The sequence below is a fragment of the Onthophagus taurus genome, chromosome 7 (assembly GCF_036711975.1).
Source record: "Onthophagus taurus isolate NC chromosome 7, IU_Otau_3.0, whole genome shotgun sequence".
NCBI lineage: Eukaryota > Metazoa > Arthropoda > Insecta > Coleoptera > Scarabaeidae > Onthophagus > Onthophagus taurus.
Genome location: NC_091972.1, coordinates 29,085,949 through 29,107,346, shown reverse-complemented (window position 1 = coordinate 29,107,346; position 21,398 = coordinate 29,085,949). Strand labels below are relative to the sequence as shown.

Sequence of the window (21,398 nt, the reverse complement as noted above, 5' to 3'; positions counted from 1 at the left end):
TAGAGGCCCTGCATAGGATCATCTACGAATTGAGGGAACACCACAAGATAGATGTGGAATGTGGAAAACATGAATGTCGACAAGGAGCAGATGACAACTACGGCAAACAAAAGAAAAATAACTGAAAATAAAGAAAACGACGATATGAAAACTGCGCCGAACCCATTCCAGGTTTTGAAAAACATCGAAGAAAAAGAAGAAAACTAGGAACGCGACCAAGAAATAGTGGAAGTAAGGACGAAAAAATAAGAATGTCCCAAATAATAAAGGACGAAAAACAGGCAAAGAAAAGGCGTGAAGACAAAAGAGAGATAATACACAAAAGCAAGCAACGCTTCAAAAGAAGAAACGACTAAAGGAGAAAACAAGAAAACAGAAAGGTCGCTGCCGATAATTCTTAAGAAGGCAACCGAAGCGGACAAAGTGCAAAAACTAACCAAAGAGGCAGGAATAAAATATGAAGCCAAGATAGGCCAGGGCGGACTTAAAATTTTTACAAAAGAAGTTGAGGATCTCAGGAATCTTAAAGCCAAGTTGGAAATAGGAGAAGTGGAACACCACACTTACCAAAAAAGGAGTGAGAAAGAACTCCGTAATATAAGGAATATGAAATTCTAGAAGAGCTGAAAAGACAAAAAGTGGCTGCCATTGCCGTAAAAAGAATGACGTCGAAGGGAAAGGACATCGATATGGTCATGGTGAAAGCCGAAAAAACACCCGAAGGGAAAATGGTCTTCAACGTGGAGAAAGTCCTCGAGATGAGAGTAAAAGTCGAGGCCAAACGAAAAAGTGGAAAAGCCGTCCAGTGTTTTAGATGTCAAGAATTTGGACACGTAAGTTACAGATACTCGAAAAAGACGAGGTGCTACAATTGCGGAGAAGAACACGAAGGCAAGAATTGCCAGGAAAAGACCAGAAAATGTGCCAACTGCAGAGGACAACACAGTTCGGCATGGAAAGAATGCCCGGAAAATCCGGACAAAATCAAAGAAGACCGCAACAAAGCGCAGCAGGAAATGGCAGAAAGAGCCGAAATAAGAAAAGGAGTGCCCTTTGCCAAAATAATGGGGAGAGATAAAAAGAAGGAAGAGAAAAAAACACTACTGGGAGACGACAGAACGATCGTGATAGGAGGAGATTTTAACGCCAATTACACGAGCTGGGGAGGAAGATACAAGACCGCAAGAAGAACAAAAATATGCGAAATAGTCAGACAAACTAACAGCAAAATCAGAGCACCCACAGAAGAAACATTATAGACTTCTTCATAACAAAGAGCCTGGAGAAACAAGTCGACGTAGAAAGAGATACCGACCTAATGTCGGACCATGCGGCCGTCAGAATGACATTCCCTAGAACTGGAAGACAGATAAAGAGAGACATGATAAATGAATTCACAATCTGGGAAAAATACAGAAAAATACTAGAAAAATACGAACACAACAAGGACAAAACCACCGACGAACAAATAGGAAAATGAAGAACAGCTATACAAGAGGCTGAGAAGGAAGCCACAATAATCTTGGCTAACAGAGAGAACAGACACTTCCTGACGACAGAGGAAAAAAGCCTGGTACAGCAAAAATACAGGGCCAAACAAATGTACCTGAAACATAGAAGACAAAGAGGAACTAAATAGAAAAACAAAGGAAGTAAGAGAAATGATTCCAGAAAAGAACAAATGAAGATGGGGAAAAAAAATCAGCAGGATCAAAGAGCAACCCAACGGACTGTCGCAAGTCGTCAGATTGTTCAGAAGGGAGAAAAAGAGCCCCCAGCCGCTACAAAGTAGAACGGGATACTTATATAAAAATACAGAGGTAGCAGAAGAAAAGGCAACACACTACGAACGAGTATTCACAAATGAACAGACAACGGATATAAAAACCATAATGATAGACAACAATTAGGAAGGAACACCAAAACTTGGACCAGGAACAAAACGCTACAACAGGCATCAGAGAATATTACCAAGACGGTGACAGCGATTTTAAACAAAACGACTAAAGAAAGGAGATATCCAAAAGCGTTTAAAGAGTCGATAATAGTGCCAATACAGAAGAAAGGGAAAGATTCAACGAAGCCCGAAAACAAAAGATCAATAAGCCTACTGAATTCGATGGGAAAAATACTGGACATATTAATAAAAGAAGAAATTAACGACTACATAGAAGAAAATAACACAATACCAAAATGCCAGTACGGTTTCAGAAAAGCAAGGGAGCGGTCATGCAAGCGGAAAACCTCGCAGAAGAAGTGGAAAAAGCACAAAGAAAACGAAGAAACGTATATGCAGTCCTACTGGACATGGAAAAGGCCTACAATAGGACGTGGAGACACGCCGGTATGACTACAACAGATGATTACATCATACCTAGAAGACAGAAGCTTTCTAGTAAGGATAGAAGATGAGCTATCCACTAGAAAGGTGGCGGCAGAAGGGTTACCACAAGGATCCCCACTATACCCCATCCTATACAATGTAATGGCCTGATGGCATACGACATACCCAGAAACACAGGAGGAAATATCCTACAGTACGCAAACGACATTGCGATAATAACAGAAGGGATAGGCTATTGGCGTGCGATGACAAAGGCAGAAAAGGCGACATATCAGAAAGGCTGTCGCCAATAGCACATACGGAAGACTATAGGTACCATCTAATTAACAAAGAATACCTAGAAAAAGAAGAGAGAAACAGATTGATAACGAAGATAATAGAACCGCAGATCACATACGAAATGGAAATTTGGACAGCGAGAAATGAGAAAATCGTGAAAGAATTAGAAGGAAACATTAGAAGAAAATGAAGGAAACTGCGAAAAACCTATAAGGTCAAAAATTCCAATCCCTTCCGGTAAATTTTAACACATACATATACACCTAGTCGGACCGTTAACACCTTCTTTAGGCTGTAACTATATATTAACAGTAATTGATCGATTACTCGCTGGTCTGAGGCATGTCCTCTCATTATAACTGCTTCAACAATTGCTGAAACTTTATATAGACAATACTTTCTGAGATTCGGTATTCCTGACACAATTAAACTTATCGGAACAAATTCGTACATCTTCATACCACCCCCAAAGCAATGGAATCATAGAAAGATTCCACCGTACAAGTACGTTGAAGACAACCTTCATTGCTAGAGGAAATAACAATCGTTGGAACATCGATCTTCACATAGTTCTTTTAGGCCTTTTCTTTAACTGTTTCAGTCATACTCAGATTCTGTTGCAATCTAAAACTACAATTCCGCTGATAGGATGATTTCTCCCACTGAACAAGGTAGGTGCTAACGGCTGTTGCCTTTTAGTGCGCTATGCATCTTGGGTCAAAGATTCTTTTGTGAACAGAATATTGTTTAAAAGAGTTATAATATGACTCGTGCTATACATAATAATTTTTGGCTAACAATTTATAAATAGATATAATAAACAGCAAAACTTTGTTTGTATATAGATGTAACTTTGAGCGCTTCCTAATCCCACATAATGAGTCAGATAGGTACACTAATCTAAATCCAAAAATAAACCTGTGAGTATAAAGTCGCAATCACATATAGCTTTCTAAAATGTATTACATTACGCTAACGGGAGTTTTAATTTTAATATTATTGTTTGTGTGGTATCTTAAAAAACGAAATGATTATTGGAAAAATCGGAAAGTTCCGTATGAAAAAGCAAACCTTTTAGTGGGAAATATGTGGGAAACTATATCTATTGATAAAAACGTCGCAGATGTTTACGACTATGTATACAAGTAAGTGAAGATGTACACAGTATAATAGAGATTTGTTATTTATATTCTTAGAAAATTTGATGATGCTAAATATGTTGGTATTATGAATTTTGGAATACCTACTTTATTGGTGAAAGATCCCGAACTTTACGAGCGAATATTAATAAGAGATTTCTCAAAATTTCATGACAACGGAATTTATCTCGATGAGAAAAGAGATCCCGTGCTATCTAAAAATCTATTTTTTGCTAAAGGAGAAAATTGGAAATTATACCGAAATCAACTTACACCTCAACTCAGTCCGCTAAAGGCATTTACAAAGCTTTATAAATCAATTAAAGATAACGAAATTTGTTTTAGATTAAAAATATGTTCCCACTGATGATTGATGTGAAAGATAAACTTGTAAAATATCTAAAAGAAAATCCAAATGCTCAAGGAAAGGAAGGTCTCGATGCAAAACTTCTATTTTTAAAGTATGTAAATGAAATGGTAGCGAGTTGTGCTTTTGGTTTACATGGAAATTGTTTCAACGACGATAAATGCGAAATTATGCAATTAGCCAATGAACTTTTTTCCTTCAAAACTATAGATACCATTATATTTATCTTTGCTACAATGTTCCCAATTATAAATAAATTTCGAGCTCCACAGTATAAAAATAAAAATAAAAAAAAAGCTACATGATCATAATATATTAAATGATACAATTTTAGGTTTTTAAGTCCGAAGATAACAGAAAGATTTAAAAATATTATAGTATCCACCATAACACAAAGAAATGACATGAATATACGAAGAGGAGACTTTTTAGATGCCATTCTTGAATTGTGTAAAAAAACTACATCATTTGGTACGCTTACTTATATTTCATGAAATAAATATATTATTTAGAATTTATTTAGAGTACACTGAAGATCATATGACTGCCCATGCCACATCATTTTTCATTGATGGTTCAGTTACCACATCAGGTGCTATAACTTACATTTTATACGAACTAGCAAGAAATAAAGATGTCCAAGACAAATTGAGAAATGAATTTAAAACGGTTTTAGAAGAAAATGATAATCAAATGACTTTTGATACATTAAATGAAATTGAGTATTTAGAAATGGTTTTACACGGTAATATTTATGCATTGATGTGATATTTTTTTCTATTTTCTTTATGATTGTAGAAGGTCTAAGGATGCATGCACCACAATTATATTTGGTTAAAGAGTCTACTGAAACAACTACTTTACCGCCAGCTCTACCTGGTGGCCCGGAAGTTGTTATTGAAAAAGGAACTAATATTACAATACCAGTTTATTCTCTGCATAAAGATTCCAAATATTTTGAAAATCCAGAGGAGTTTATTCCAGAAAGATTTTTACCAGATGCAGTATCATCTCGACCTAAAACAACTTATATGAGTTTTGGCGATGGCCCTAGAGTTTGTATAGGTGATTTTGTGTTTGTAGATCATAAAGCTAATTTTCATAAAAATATGCAAAATAATTCGACTGCAAGCCATATTATTGGGTTGATATGGTATTAATTACAGAGGCGATATCTCACACTTTTGCCAGGAGTTTAAACGAGATCGCTTGAGATTGAGCACTGCAACATGTGCTTTTCAATTAATAATAAATATTAAAAAAATTTGCCTAAAAAAATATTAGATAAAATTAATTCTCGGTGGTAAGTTTAAACTAGCACTAACATTATAGACCTAGCAAATTTAGCATTTATAAATTTTTTTTCAAAACCCAGGATCTGTATCTTCGAAAGAAGCAAACTCTTTTCTTTTTGACGTTAATCACAAAGTCTTCTTACTTTCTAGCGTAGCTATTCTACGCTTTTTGTTTCATATCGTTTCCTTTAAATTTTCAAATAACCACGATATTTAGTTTTTCAAGTTTTTACAAAAACCATACATTTTAGATATAGGAATGTAATGACAAAGTTCCCATATTTTTTAAGAGTATACAATACGCTGGCGAAAGAATAAAGTGGGGTTGTCATTAAAGAAAATTAACTTTTTGATTTTTCGAAATAGAGAAATTTGACAAATTTCTAACCAACCTGTATAATTTTTTAAAAAATTTTCAAAGGTTATATAAGCTATTATTTGTGCAAACTCTGAAAATATTTGGCCTGACTGGAATGCAATTTCGAAAATTTATGTTTATTGTGAAGGGCTGCATCTGCCAAAATTTTCGAAAATACTGAAATAACTCAAAACTTTGCACAAAAATAGTGCCAGTAGTTTTCCATATATACATATAGACTCGACTCGTCGTGATAGACCTTAAAGCCTTATATAAAGAGACTTCATGCTATCGATTTTGACACCGATAGTTTTTCTTGTCTCTAAAGTATAAACATATTACTCCGGTGTCCATTAAAACGGAAAATCCTTCTATGCAATTTAGACTTTTACACTGCACCCTCGGCTTCTTACATCTAGAATAAAACAGTGTTGCTTGTCCTATGTATTGTTCCAGTAATCTATTTCTAAATCTTTTTGCAGGGATGTTAAAACATATGATAGTTAATATCGGTGAAAATTTGATAATGTACAACCTTAATGATTCTTCTGGACGTTGTACTCATCTAGCAACTTCACCCTCTAGATCTTTGTAATCTATAAAGTAAACCTCATGGTAGACGTCATATATCATCAAAGATACTTAAACATATCTTATTTGGGAAATAATATTCGTTTGATCACGAAGTTTATAGACCCAAAAAATTTTTGTCATTAACCTCTCTTGATCATTATCTTATATTAGTGACATTTTCCCCGTCAATCTTATTTTCTAATTCCTCGAATTTATTTCCTTAGCTCAATATTAACAGAAAAAAATATTCTTTCTACACTTAAAATATATCAAAACTTAAAAAAATTTATTTTAGGACAACGATTTGCTTCGGCGGTAGTGAAGGTTGCTATATTTGGCATTGTGATGAATTTTAACATTGAAGTTAACGATAAGACTCCACAAAAATTAGAGCTGGATTCATTTCCATTTCTGTATTCAACCAAAGGAGGAATATGGTTAAACTTCCATCCAATAGATTAATATCTAAAACATTGTAGTCAGATTTTATAAAACTTGATAAAATTATATTTATAATTTGTAAGAATTAAAATTTTTGCTATTGATGTGTTATTGTTTAACCTTGGAGTCCTATAAAACTGATTAAAAATTAGCAGGATGATCTAATAGAGTTTATATTATACACTGTGTACATGAAGTACTTAAGGAATTAAATCGATAAAAATTCGATGAATATTCTTATAGAAAAATGCTTGGACATCTATGTATGTTATTTGGTGTCGATATCGATATCGAGAGCTTGACAATAAAACCTTGGAGGACCTTTTAAGGACCAACAGAAGTAACATCGCCGAAGAAAAACCAAAAACGAAGATGAGGGGTTCAGCCCACCGGAAAGCAATAAAAAACGAAGAATACAACAAGAATTGAACTAAAACTAGAACTAACACTAGACACTTTCGGGTTTTGCCGTGCGTCCTTTAAGAAAAGGTTTGACGTTTCGGATGCCATGTTGCAACCTTCTTCAGAAACTGGTTCGAAGTGACGAAATCGAAAATCGGGGATAATATATAAGTCGGAAAACTAATTAATATTCAATTAAAGCTAATTATTAACTAATTGCGTCGCGTCCGGTGTGAGGCGGGAGGTCTTCGTGTTCATCACCATCTTCCATGTTCTGCTAAGCTCCCAGCCATCCTCTCTGTTGACGTTATTTCTATGTCGGTGGATCTCTATGGCTTCTCTTGTCAGTCGCTGGTGACATCTGTTGTCCCTAGCCAGCACCTTTGTTTGGTCGAAGTCTATTCGGTGTCCCTCTGCATGGCAATGTTCCGCAACCGCCGACTGCTGGATCTTCTTCAACCTTACATCCCTTTCATGCTCCTTGATGCGGTACTCGACGTTACGTCCAGTTTGGCCAACGTAAACCTTCCACAACTACACGATAGTCTGTAGACTCCCGCTCCTTTTAATGGAGTTAGTTTGTCCTTGGCTACCGGGAGTGTGTTCCGGATTTTGCTGACCGTACCGTACCGCATTATGATGTCGTTCTTCTTGAGGTGCCTGGCAATTCGTTCCGTTACACCTGAAACATAGGGAAGACAGATAAATCCAAGAGGTTTCGTACTCTCCGCGTTCTCCCTCTGCTTTCGCTGCTTGATGGCCAGGTTGATGTCCCTCGAAGTGTATCCGTTCTTCTGCAGTACGCCTCGTAGAAAGTGTTGCTCCTTCCTCAAATTATCTCCTTCTCATATTTTCGCTGCTCGCTGAAATAAAGTGCGGATCACGGACCTCTTCTGTTGGGGATGATGATGTGATGATGCCTGCAAGTACCTGTTGGTATGGGTCTTCTTCCTATATACACCATTACATTACATTACATAGAATACATATCGGGTAGGCGGACCAACCAACCTTGCACCGCGACCGTGAGGATCTATTGTACCCCGATAGATATCGTTATCAAATTTCGCCGTGCAGTCCAATGCTCTTAACGAACATTAATACCTTGCTCGGCGAAAGGTCATTCAGATCATTTGAGGAGATAAACTGCGACCCAAAAATCGAGAATCTGATACGGTTAACGGCAGGGCAGTGGCATAAAACATGCTCAACCGTCTCTGCTTCCTCCGCACATAGTCGTCATTCAACATCGTTGGCTAAACCGAGTTGAGGTGTGCTTTTAATCGGCAGTGCCCAGTAAAAACACCCATTAGAACTTTTATGCTACTACGGGCAAGTCCTAAAATATTCCCGGGTTTGACAGTGGCGATGTTAATAAACACCTTAGCATGTCTCATTCCAGGAGAACTGGTCCACAGTAGACGAAGTCTCTCTTCAGCCCACAGTCCAATCCTATATTTGGCCATCGCAAATGATACACCAACTGCTGGTTCCGGTCCCACAAACGCTTCAGCGCTGCCATCTCGTGCTAGCTTATCTGCCGCTTCATTGCCAGCAACCCCAGAGTGACCCGGGACCCAGATCAGAGAGACTCTGTTATCACAACTCAGTGTGTTTAATGTTCTCTTACAATCATTAACCAGAGCCGACACCGTTTTCACGGCTTGCAGCGCCTGGAGAGCGGCTTGACTGTCTGAGAAAATTCGTACTGTCATGTTCTTCACCCCTCTTTCAAGAAGGATTTTAGCACCCATGTCAATAGCAAATACTTCCGCCTGGAATACAGTACAGTACGTACCCAGGCTGTAGGCTTGCTTAATTCGAGGTGTCTGGCAGTATACTCCTGCTCCTACCCCTTCAGGCGTTTTTGATCCATCTGTGTACAAGCAAATGTCTGCCCGAACCAGAGAATTTTCATTTTCGATCCAGGACTGCCGCTCAGGCAGTACAATCTGGTATCGAGCATTAATCGCCAAATCTGACGGCATTGATAGCACAATATCAGTGCTTATAATGTCTTCCGCAGCCCATTGGTAGGACATGTCGGAACAGTTTTGAGCATATTGCTTAAATCTGTAAATGGTTGTTCTAGCCACTTTCTCTATATGCAAATGCAGAGGAGATAGGCCAAGCAGAACCTCCATTGCTAGAGTTGGCGTTGTGCCTATCGCACCAGAGATTGCCAATCCAGCTACTCGTTCAATTCGTGAAAGTTTACTGATAACTGAAGTCTGTCGGACTTTCCTATAACAGGCTGCTGCTCCGTATGTGATCATAGGTCTAACCACAGTCACATAGAGCCAGTACAGTCTTTCAGGGGTAAGACCCCAATTTTTTCCACAAAGACTGCGACAAGTCCACAAGGATAGCCTAGCTTTGTGCAAAACTCCATGCAAATGTCCATTCCATGACAGGGTTTGTCTAGGATTACTCCTAGATATTTGATTTCCTTTGAGAAAGGAATTTCTTCACCTTGGATAGTTGGGCGGATTAGTCCATCCAACTTTCGCTTCCTGGTGAAGGGCACAACAATTGTCTTTTGCGGGTTTATTGAGAGGTTCTCTCCCTTACACCAAGCGCAAATGGTATCTAGGGTCACCTGGAGGACTTTAGATATCCTCGGCAAACAGGTTCCTTTGACCATAACGACAATGTCATCAGCATAAGCTTGTATTTCCACACCAACAGCTTCGACTATCGCAATCAGATCGTCAACTAGGAGGGACCAAAGCAGGGGAGATAACACCCCTCCCTGCGGGCAGCCACCTCCCGGCCTGAAGCGTATCGTATCACCGTGGAGTGAAGTAGAAACTATTCTACTATCTAGCATATTGCGGATCCAACCCGCTATAGTTGTTTCCACTCCCCTGTCAAGAGCAGCTCTTTCAAGAGATTGTGATAGTGCGTTGTGTATATACGCCAAGTTCCATATCTCCATTTGTCGTCCTGGTGACCAACACATCTAGGAAAAGTAGTTTTTTGGCAGTTTCTGTTTCCATGGTAAACTTAATCATGGGATGTTGAGAGTTCAAGTGATCCAAGAACTCTTGAAGCCGTTTTTGACCATGTTGCCATATCACAAACGTGTCATATACACATCGAAGCCATAGTTTTGGTTTCCACCGGCTCTTCTTCAAAGCGTCTTCTTCGAATAACTCCATGTAGAAATTCGCTATAACTGGCGATAATGGAGATCCTATGGCTGCCCTTTCGAACTGCTCGTAAAATTCTCCCTTCCAGCTGAAATACGTCGATGATAAACAGTACTCCACTAGATCTGGCACGTATTCTGGTAATCCCTCCGGAATGAGCTTTTAGCGAAGACCATCTACAGCATCCTTAACTGGTACTCTAGTAAAAAGGGATTCCACAAACACGATTCCACAAAGTGTGTAGAATCCCTAACATACGATTCCGTATTCCCTGTGAAAGGAGACAATATCTTTGCAAGATATTTGGCCAACTTGTATGTTGGAGAGTTGCTGGCACTGACGATAGGGCGGAGGGGGACGTCTGGTTTATGAATCTTCGGTAGTCCATAAATTCTTGGTGGTACCGGCGCCTGTACAAACAAACCTTTCTGCTGTTCTGCTGGAATTCCTGTGGATTTTATCAGGTCCTTCATTTTCCTTACGATATTGTCTGTGGTGTCCCTCTTCCTTCTTGTCTGGGCGACCACGAAGAAGAAGGACTTGACGAAGAAGACGCAGAAGACAAACAAAGAGAGAAGCGGCCAAAAAATAAACTAGAACCAACACATCAAACAGAAAGAAAATGGCAACAGCCGACGCAATAAAGAAACCGAGAGTAGCACCGTTAGTTCTAACATAAAAAAACAAATGGAATGACCTGAGCCACCTCATGAATAAAAAGAAAATAAACTACGTAAAAGCAACTTGTCGCACAGGGGATGTTATATATGTATTTGATTTGTTTTAATATAAACAACCAACTGTACATTTTGTATATACCTTAATGTTGATTTAAAATAAAGACAGTTCTAAACCTTACACGAAGAAGTTTACATTAACATGGTGACAGCGGAATACAAAAGAAAGTAATATATTATCTATGTACAGGGTGATTCTCAACCTATACGCATAAACTTGGAGATTTATTCCTTGAGACAAATAATAGATAATAGGTGAAAAAAATTGTAGTAAAAGATTTTTTTTTCATAGATATCCGATATATGCGGCGTCATCTAGATACGGTGTTTCCCGGAAGATGGGACAGGTCGAGGTAGTCTATTGTCCTGGCCATCTCGATCACCCGATCTCAATCCTCTTGACTTTTATTTTTATACAAAATATTTACCAAGTATGTAATGTAAACTGATAAACTATACACTATGAATGATTACAAAATCAAGATTGAGTGCTATGTAGATGATGCCGTCCTCTTGGCTGATACTGAGGATGGTATACAGTGGTTAACAAAGGCATTAATTTCTTTAGCAAAAGACAGAGTGGTTGTATAACATCAGAAAAATTTGGTATAAATCGTCTATACCACGATGCAGTTCCCATGATACTTCGAACATCTGAAACCACAACATATCCTAAATATCTGAGCTCACTCCGACAAAAGTTACATTTATCACTGCTCAAAGTCAAACCAGCTTCTTTTAAGCGACAAAATGCCAAAACCATGTTGCAGGTGCTGAGTGTAAGCCAAAAGGCATTCTACAAAATTGATATAATCCACGTCCTGGCACAGTAAAAGCTGTATATTGACGGGAATCTTTTGCTACTGGTATCTGCCAGTAAGCAGACTTAATATCCAGACTGGATAAATATCTCGCATCCCTTATACGATCAAGTATGGCACCAACAAAGGGTAGAGGATAAGCGTCTTTTTTAGTTACACTATTAACTTTTCTGTAGTCCACGCAAAATCGGTATGAATCATCCTTCTTTCGCACAAGCACAACAGGACTACTCCAGGCGCTTTTTGATGGTTCAATAATGCCATTTGCCAACATTTCATCTAGTTCATTATCGATGTACTTCATTAAGGCAGGTGATTAGGGATAAAATCGTTGTTTTATCGGATTCGTGTTGTCAAAAACTTCAATTTTATATTCTACCAGATGAGTGTGTCCAATTCCAGACCCTAGGGTTGTAAAATCCGTCTTCACCACCTCATCCAACACTGCAGACTGTTCAGAAGTTAATATTTTTCGTGAGTACAACGCCTCAATGGTTTCTATTTTTTCAACGTCATTAGAATTTGCAGCAAACTTCCATTCCTTCGCTCTCAAATCCGGGACCTCTTCCAACTTGATCCAAAAGTCTATTCCAAGAATTAACACATGAGGCAATCCAGGTACAACCAGTATATCAATAATTTTCTCTATTCCCTGCACCTTAACAACTATACGCAATACACCCAGTCACATTCTGCACCATTTGCTACACGAATATTAGACACTTTGGCAGCTTCAAGCACAGAAACACCAGCACGAACTAATTTATTCCAACCTTGTCCTTCCAATAGCGGACACGTGACTCCAGAATCAAGCAATCCCAACATTTAAATGCTATAAATCGATATTTTTAAATAAGGTCTTTCATTGCCACGAGTGTATGACAAAACATAGTCAAGATGTTTTACAACATTATCATGCTTAAAAGAATTACGGGACCTTGAAATTTGATCTTTTAACGGCGCCCCGACGACCCGTTTCTCAAATTCCCACAATTAGGACAATTTTTTCTGATAACATTAGGATGACCACAACCATAACAAGGAATTTGCTTCGGTATCCTATAATTCAAAGCCAAGTGTCCCACCTTTCTACAATTTCAACATTTAGAACTTGTTGCGGGATTAGAACAAGTATTCGGATGTCGTACTTCAGAAACTCTGAATTTATTCGTACGCAATTCACCACTCTGATTACTAGTTGTAGCACTAGGAGAAGCATAAGCCAATTCTGGTATCAAACTCTTACTTTTAGGAGGCGGAGGTACATAAGTAACAGCATTCAATCTTTGAACATCCAACTTTCGACACATAATAAGTAGCTCGATAATGGTAGGGTCAGTACGTTCCATAATAATTTCTAATTGTTTTGCTTCTGGAATAGAATTACTATGTTTGTTAAATAATCCCTTCATGCTAGCGATATATAAACCAATGTTTTCCTGTAGACCCTGAGATCTACGTTTAATTTCCTCAAATAAATCACGATCAAAATGAAGTGGCTGAAACTGCTCTCTCATCAAATCTACTAATGAGTCGCAATCAGCAGCACCAAGGTAGATAAACATAAGGTATGCTCATACGGCGAACGAATTGGCTCTCGTACGTCATCACAGCGTCAAAGCTTAGCAACAACTATTGTCTACTATTTTAAGTGTAGGTTTGTTTACAATGGCTATGACGCGATTATGACGTGCGAGGGTCAATTCGTTCGCCGTATGAGCATACCTTATGTTTATCTACCTTGAGTAGCACTATCTTTAACCATATTATACTATGCATTTAGACATTTAACATTGCCGCTCAGGAAATGAATACTGAGCAAAGATTGCGAAATCAGATACAAACTGCTACCGAAACAATTCGCCAACACCCGGTTTAGACCGCGCTAGTGGAACATCGTGGTTTAAGCAAAAACATTTGTTACAATTTTTTTCACCTATTACTCATTATTTGTCATGAGGAATAAATCCCCAAATTTATGCATACAGGTTGAGAATCATCCTGTATTTATAGTTTATATATAAATAATAAAATGTACTGAAGCGGTAAAACGAGGATTGTGCGCAAAAATAATAAACAAAGTGAAAAAATAATAAAGAAAAATGGAAAGAAACCTGGGTATGATGAAATACGAGGGAAATCTATCTACTAACTGGGAGAAATTCACAAGAGGATTTGAAAATTGTTTGATAGCGTTCGGTGAAGAAGATATGAAAGAGAAGAAAAAAATAGCATTATTTCTACATACAATAGGAGAACAAGGTATGGACATTTACCAAACATTTGAATTAGAAGAAAAAGAAAAAATACAAATTTGATAAATACTTTAAGCCTAAAACAAATGTTACATACGAAAAGTATATTTTCTTTAATCGCAAACAAAAAGAAAATGAAAGCTACGAACAGTATATAACAGTTTTAAAAAACCTTAGTTCTATATGTGATTTTGGTAATAATATGTGATCCTTATGGAAAATGCCCAAAGTATGGAAAAATATGTTCAAAATGTGAAAAAATAGGACATTTTGCACAGGCTTGAAAAGTCAGAGCACAGTATAAAGTAAAGCAGTAGTCTCACTTCGTGTCGGCACCTTTTACGTCGTGTCCGTATATTTTTTACTGCGCATCCGCTTGGCGCACCATTGAAATAATTGTCACAACAAACTTTTATGTCGATGATAAAGATCACTCATAAGGAGTCATAAGGTAGCAAACGTGGCATGAATGCTCGCAGCGTGTGTGCTGTAGTAAAACTGAGGACGCCATATAAGGCAAGTGAGACTACTGATTTACTTTATATTGTGGTCAGAGGATATCAAGATCAGAAGATAAATACCAGGGCGACAGGAAGACGAGATGGGAAAGCAAACAAGTACGATAGCAAACCATTCAGGAGAGACAGAGAAGAAAGAGGGTTTAGAACTACAAAAAAAAATAAACGAAGTCGACGCCTGGCAAGAATCAATAACGTCAACGTAGGTGAGTGAAAAAAGCATTGGTATGTTACTTTAAAAATAAATAATATAAATATTAGTTTAAAACTTGATACTGGAGCTGATTGTAATTTACTTTCAATTTCTAATTTTAATAATTTAAATTTGGAAAATAAAACGCGTCACTACATTACAACCTATACAAAAGAAATTATACCCATTATTGGCACTACCATATTGGATTGTTTTTATAATGATAAAAAATATAAAATAAAATTTTATATTAAAGAAAAGTTTAACAATATACTAGGTTTAAATGCTTGTATTAAATTAAATGTCATACATGAAAGTGTAATTACTAATTAGTGATGAAATAGGATGTATTAACCCAAAAATTCATTTATCACTAGATAAATAGGTAAAACCTAAAGTTGCTCCTTTTAGAAGAATACCTTTTTTACTACACAATCAATTAAAAGATGAATTAGATAATCTTGTTAAATCAAAAATAATTAGTCCAGTAGATATACCGACCGAGTGGGTACATAATATCGTAATTGTTAAAAACCCGAGTGGTAAAATAAGAATTTGTTTGGATCCACAGCAATTAAACAAATCTCTTAAAAGATCCCATTATCCTTTTCCTATAATAGACGAAATTGCTTCAAAATTGATTGGTTCAAAGTGTTACGCGAAATTGAATGCAAATTGTGGTTATTGGATGTTACCTTTAGATGAGGAAAGTGCTAACATTTGTACTTTTCAAACGCCTTTTGGGCGATATAAATTTTTAAGAATGCCTTTTGGTCTTAATTGCGCTAGTGATATAGTATTTCATCGTATCATTTCGCAAATATTTGTAAGAATAGAAGGCTATTCTTATAGTATTTCAAGACGATATTTTGATACATGCCAAAAATTGGGAGGACTTAGAAGTTAGGAAAAAACAAGTGTTTGAAATTGCTCATAAACAAAAAATAAAATTTAATAAAGAAAAATGTATACTTAAGGCTGAAGAAATAAGCTATATGGGACATATTTTTAATAAAGAAGGAATAAAGCCTGATAATGACAAAATAAAAGCAGTAAAAGAGTTGAAATCACCATCAGATAAAAAATCATTGCAAAGAATATTAGGATTCTTTAATTATTTAAACAAATTTATACCTAATTATGCAGAATTAACGGCAAATATGCGTGAACTTTTAAAAGATAACATAATATTTGAATGGAATCAACACTTAGAAAAAGATCTAAATGATTTAAAAAATAAAATAATAAATTCTCCACAATTGAAACTTTTCAACCTGAAAGATAAAGTTACTTTATCAGTAGACGCTAGTTCTAAAGGATTAGGCGCATGTATTATGCAAAACAATAAACATCGTTAACAATAGTTGCTTTTGCATCAAAAGCTTTGACTGAAGCACAGCAAAGATATGCTCAAATTGAAAAAAAATTATTAGGTAGTCTTTGGCTGTGAAAAATTTAAACAATATATTTATGGACAAAATATAATAATCGAAACGGATCATAAGCCATTATGTAAGAAACCATTATACAAATTAACTTCAAGATTGCAAAGATTGATGCTTAAACTTCAACCATACACATTTAAAATGGTACACGTTCCAGGGAAATATTTACATGTAGATAATCAGATGATATTAGAAGAACCAATTGAACTGCAAGTTAACTTATTAGTTGAAAATCTACCAGTAACACAAAAAAATTGGAATTTAAATACAACTGAAGGTGAGAAAGATAAAATTATAATAACATTAAGAAATTGGATAATCAAAGGTTTTCCAAGATACAGAGCAACTTTACCTAAAGAAATGCAACCTTACTTTGACATTAAACAAACTTTGACCATATGTAAAAATCTAATTTTTAAAGATGACAGAATCTTAATACCAAACAGTCTTAGAAAGATTATGTTAGAAAAACTACATAGTGGTCATCCAGGAAAAGAAAGAATGAAAAATCGTGCTCTTAACACAATTTATTGGTTAAAAATTAACAAAGACATAGAATAATATATTGACGAATGTGATATTTGCAATAAATATAAAGATAACAAACAGAAATCTAAGTTAATTTTGAGAGAAACACCTAAACTTCCATGGCATTTTTTGATCAATGTTAATAGTAAAATCCATTTTACCAGTAAATGTGAATAATATTTGAATAAAATTTGATTTTAAAAATCACTAACTGTACTTTTATACTGGTTTATTATAAAAATATTTCGCTTTACATGTTTCGACTAATTAGTCATCTTCAGAAGCGTTGTCGTAATACAACGCGTGATTTTCATTTTTATTTTTGTAACGTTTTTCGTGTAACGTCGTTTTTAATTTTTAAACTTTACATTTTACATTTTTAACATGTTAGTTATATAGTTTTTTAAATTAATATTTACAATTATTGTTTGAATATCGCCTTGTTTGATGTGCTGACCATATCTACTTTTTCTACTTTCATACGAAGTTTTTAGACTCCATTTCTTGTATTACGACAACGCTTCTGAAGATGACTAATGTGTAATGTAAAGCGAAATATTTTTATAATAAACCAGTATAAAAGTACAGTTAGTGATTTTTAAAATCAAAATTTAATCAAATATTATAGCTATTTTTGACTACTGTAACAAAAACTTTATAGTAATTGTTGATTACTTGTCTAATTTTATAGAGACATCACAAGTTAATGACTTAAAAAGTACTACAATAATAACGAAAATAACATCTGTGTTTGCAAGCGTTGTTCAACGCTTACCAATCTCGCGGTGGTTACTGAGATATCTATAAACTTGGTGCTTTAGGCTCATCTCCTGGTGATGTTGTCAGTATACAGTCGGACTTGGACATCTTGGTGGAATTGTGTAACTATTATCAACTAAAGATTAATGCCAATAAGTGCGGTGCCGTTAGTTTTATACGCAAGCTGTCTCCTCTTAGATGGCTTCTTATTACATAAAAGATGTTCTTCTTGAGAAACTATCTACAATCAAAGATCTGGGAATTACTTATGACCGCAAATTGTCTTTTGTGCCGCACATTGAAGATATTGAATCTTCTGCAGCGAAGATGCTTCGTTTAGTTTTACGCACCTCGCGTGCGTTTTCTGACATCACTGTGTGTACAAGTCCCTGTTTTTGACCTTTGTATAGACAATATGAGTGTCATAGACTTACATTGGAGAGATACGCTTGGTTGGATCATACCGGGATTGTCGAACGGATTACGCATCCCTGCTGCAACGTCACAACTTTTCTGCACTGGACGTTAGAAGAGATGACCTGTGCATCAAGTTTTTACAGAAGTTTTAATCTTTAGTTCTAATTTTAGTTCAATTAAAAAGTTTGATTGAGGAAGGTGGTTACACGAGCCAAACCAAATTCAACGTTATTTTGGAAAAAGATGCCTAAAGGAACATTTATAGCTCGCGAGCAAAAAACATTTCCAGGTTTCAATACGTCTAAAGACCGTTTGACCGTGATGGTTGTTGCGAATGCAACTACAGAAGTTCGAATGCACCACAGAAGTGGCTGTAAGTTAAAGCCTCTTTTAATTTACCGATCGGAAAATCCAAGAGCTTTAAAAAATTAGTGTAAAACTGGCTTGCTCGTAATTTGGAAATCAAATCCTATAATAAGGCTTGGAGACAACGTCTATCTTCGAAAACTGGTTTGATTGCCACTTTATTCCTGAGGTTAAACGCTACTGCGAAACTAAACAAATTCGAATATGTTCTTTAATTCGGGCCAAAACGTGGGCATCTTATTTGCGTCCACTGCCTCGCGTGCTTTGAGCACGTAATTTTCCCATGAAAATCATAAGTAATCGCGTAATTCTTACTTCATTCGAGCTTCGTGGTACTGTCGGTAGGTATTCCTCTATTAAGAATAAGGATTGCAGAAAGAAAGTACTTACGATAGTAAAATTATGATGATTCTCATTTGTTCTGTCTTGCTTCTGTAGTCCCGGGAATTGATAGCCAATTTTAGATGTATGCAACTCTTCGGCCGGTTCTGCGTTGTCCAGGGATTCAGCAATTGGAGCTTCTTCCTCGGCTGGTCGGTTCGTTGTCCAGGGATTCGGTAATTGGAGCTTCTACCTCGGCTGGTCGGTACGTTGTCCAGGAATTAGACGATTGGAGCTTTTTCCTCGGCTGGTCGGTTTGTTTTCGTAAAATTCAGTAATAATTAACTTCTAAGTTTACCGCGAACGTCCGTTTATTGGATCGATTTGAGACATAACAGAAGATCACACGCGTTTACCGTATGACCTGCTGACTGCGCCATTTAAGTTCTTCAAAAAACATCAAAAAAGAAACTTAATAGTAAATCATGTATCGGGTGTCGGCGATTTGAGACGACACACGCGGACGGCGGAAATTACTATATTAATTAATTGTTATTCAGTTTTGACCGATTTATGTATATCCTTTTTGCTGCTTTGTCAGCATCGTAGGACAATACAATAAAATTGAACCTGATTTCCTTTTAATAATATGGTAATCACTCGTTGTGCGTTGAAAACCAAAGGAACAAGGGCATTTCACACGAAAATATGCGTTGTAACATGAACAAATTGTTAATTCTTTTATTAATTTTGAGAAAATTATTTCATTTTTTACTTACCGGATTGGTTGGTGTTGTGTGTGTGACATCAAATCGAAACTTTTAATTACACTTTCCGTAAGCTCTTCACTTATCCGCACATTTATAACGTCACTCTAACGGCATATTTAGGTCATTTCCCATCGATTAACAAAAAATTCAAAATAAAACTTTGTACTAAAACTACGTGGAAAGAAACGACCGTTATTACGGTCGTTACAATGCTTTCGGAAGCTTTCGCAAATAACTATATTCCTTCTTGACGGTCGGAGACAGAGTTGGAGTACTTGGAGTACAATCACGACAAGGATTCGCGAATTTAATTATAGAGATTGCTTTGGCATAATTAAAGATCCGTCAATATCTTTAAAAATCGACGATTTTTTTTTAACCGATGTGAAATTGCGTGTATTATTCACGCAATTTAAAAGTTTCGCTGTAACGTCACGTTTTGTGACGTCATCAGCAATGCTAACCACATATCTCGGCATCACCCAAGGTTTATAGAACATAAGGTTACCTCATTCCCTATGCCTCTGTAGTATCGATTATTACCCCGCAAATTGACGTCACTGGTTCGATACAGTCAGAATAAAAGATAGATACGTGCTAACGTGCCTATACTGTGGTACAGTCTATATAAAATATTTAAACCTCGCATCGTGTTGTCCTTGTTTATAGATATATCTATAAACAAGGGCGTTGTGTTGTTCATAGAACCAGCTACGTCACTGACCCACCTTGCCTCTCAGAGGAGGAGAATCGGTATTGGGTAACCTTATGTTCTATAGACCTTGGGCATCACCAACGGTAGAACCAATCGTTTACTTCTTTTTACAGCCAATCATATAACATTAATCTGATAAAATTCAAAATCAAATAATTTTCACCAAATTTATAAAAGAATTAACAGGTTTTTTACAACGCATTTTTCGGTTGAAATACGTTAAAAGGGTGTGGGTCAAATATTGGTATGGTCTTGTTGAAAAAAAAACGTTACATTCGGATCCACCTAATATACTGATTTATTTCAGAATTTTGTGTAGGTATTAGAATTTGAGATCGAGATTCTTAAATGTCGGGTTGGGTTCGGGGTAAGGGAGGGTTGTAAAAGAAACAGATCCACACGAGCAGGTAGATGGTAAATAAGGACGTTTTAGTCGTTGTGCGTCCAAAAGTTGTTAATTCTTACATTAAATTTGAAAAAATTATTTAATTTTTACTTACTTTATTCGTGTTGTGCCCGTGGATGCGGAAAAAAACATTGTCTTGGACCACTGTTAACAGTACTGTTGTTAAAAATACGTCGTAAGTAAGCTGCGTGACACTTTTTCGGCAATCATTTTTATTTTTAACGTGTTTTTCAGGCAATTTCACATCGGTTAAAAAAAAATCATCGATTTTAAAGGATATTGACGGATCTTTAATTTTTCTACTTTTTTTTTAGTACCGGTTTTGGAAAGATTTTAGCGAGAGGTCTTCCTCTTTATCACCAGACTTCGTAAAGAGAAGAAGTGTGAGTGAATTTTTGCTAAGTTATTAGTTCGACATTTTGGAATTTTTGGGTTGGCTATTTTAGCATATCTATGCGACTACGATTCGTAGTGAAATTTTTTTTGTTAAGTTAAATTTAAGAAAAACACTTCTTCAGAAACATGGCATCCGAACCGTCAAACATGTTACCATGGTTACCATCCCTTCCAACACTGGGAAGACCGCGCCGAATGGTCGGACGCACCCCATTGGTGGGCATTCATGGAGCTGAGATAAAAAGGAAGGTCGTTCGACTCAGAGGACATTAGATGACAAATATCGTTGCTATATTAATCTTGTGTAAAAAAATATTGTAAACAAAAAACCAAGTTAAGTGTTTTTGAGAGTTTGACTCCATCACGTGTTTCCTCTCCCCCTCATCTTCGGTAACAATTGG

At 36.4% G+C, this 21,398-nt stretch overlaps 1 protein-coding gene across 1 annotated transcript; it reads left to right on the top strand.

The window, feature by feature from the left end:
• The first annotated feature begins 3,470 nt into the window (after positions 1 to 3,470).
• Positions 3,471 to 6,842, top strand: LOC139430738 (probable cytochrome P450 28a5). The gene is made up of 7 exons (XM_071197965.1): positions 3,471 to 3,768; positions 3,820 to 4,057; positions 4,108 to 4,400; positions 4,464 to 4,600; positions 4,653 to 4,874; positions 4,928 to 5,194; positions 6,651 to 6,842. The coding sequence occupies exons 1-7, from the start codon at positions 3,581 to 3,583 to the stop codon at positions 6,815 to 6,817; spliced, it is 1,512 nt and encodes a 503-aa protein (XP_071054066.1). The 5' UTR covers positions 3,471 to 3,580; the 3' UTR covers positions 6,818 to 6,842.
• The last annotated feature ends 14,556 nt before the right edge of the window (positions 6,843 to 21,398 follow it).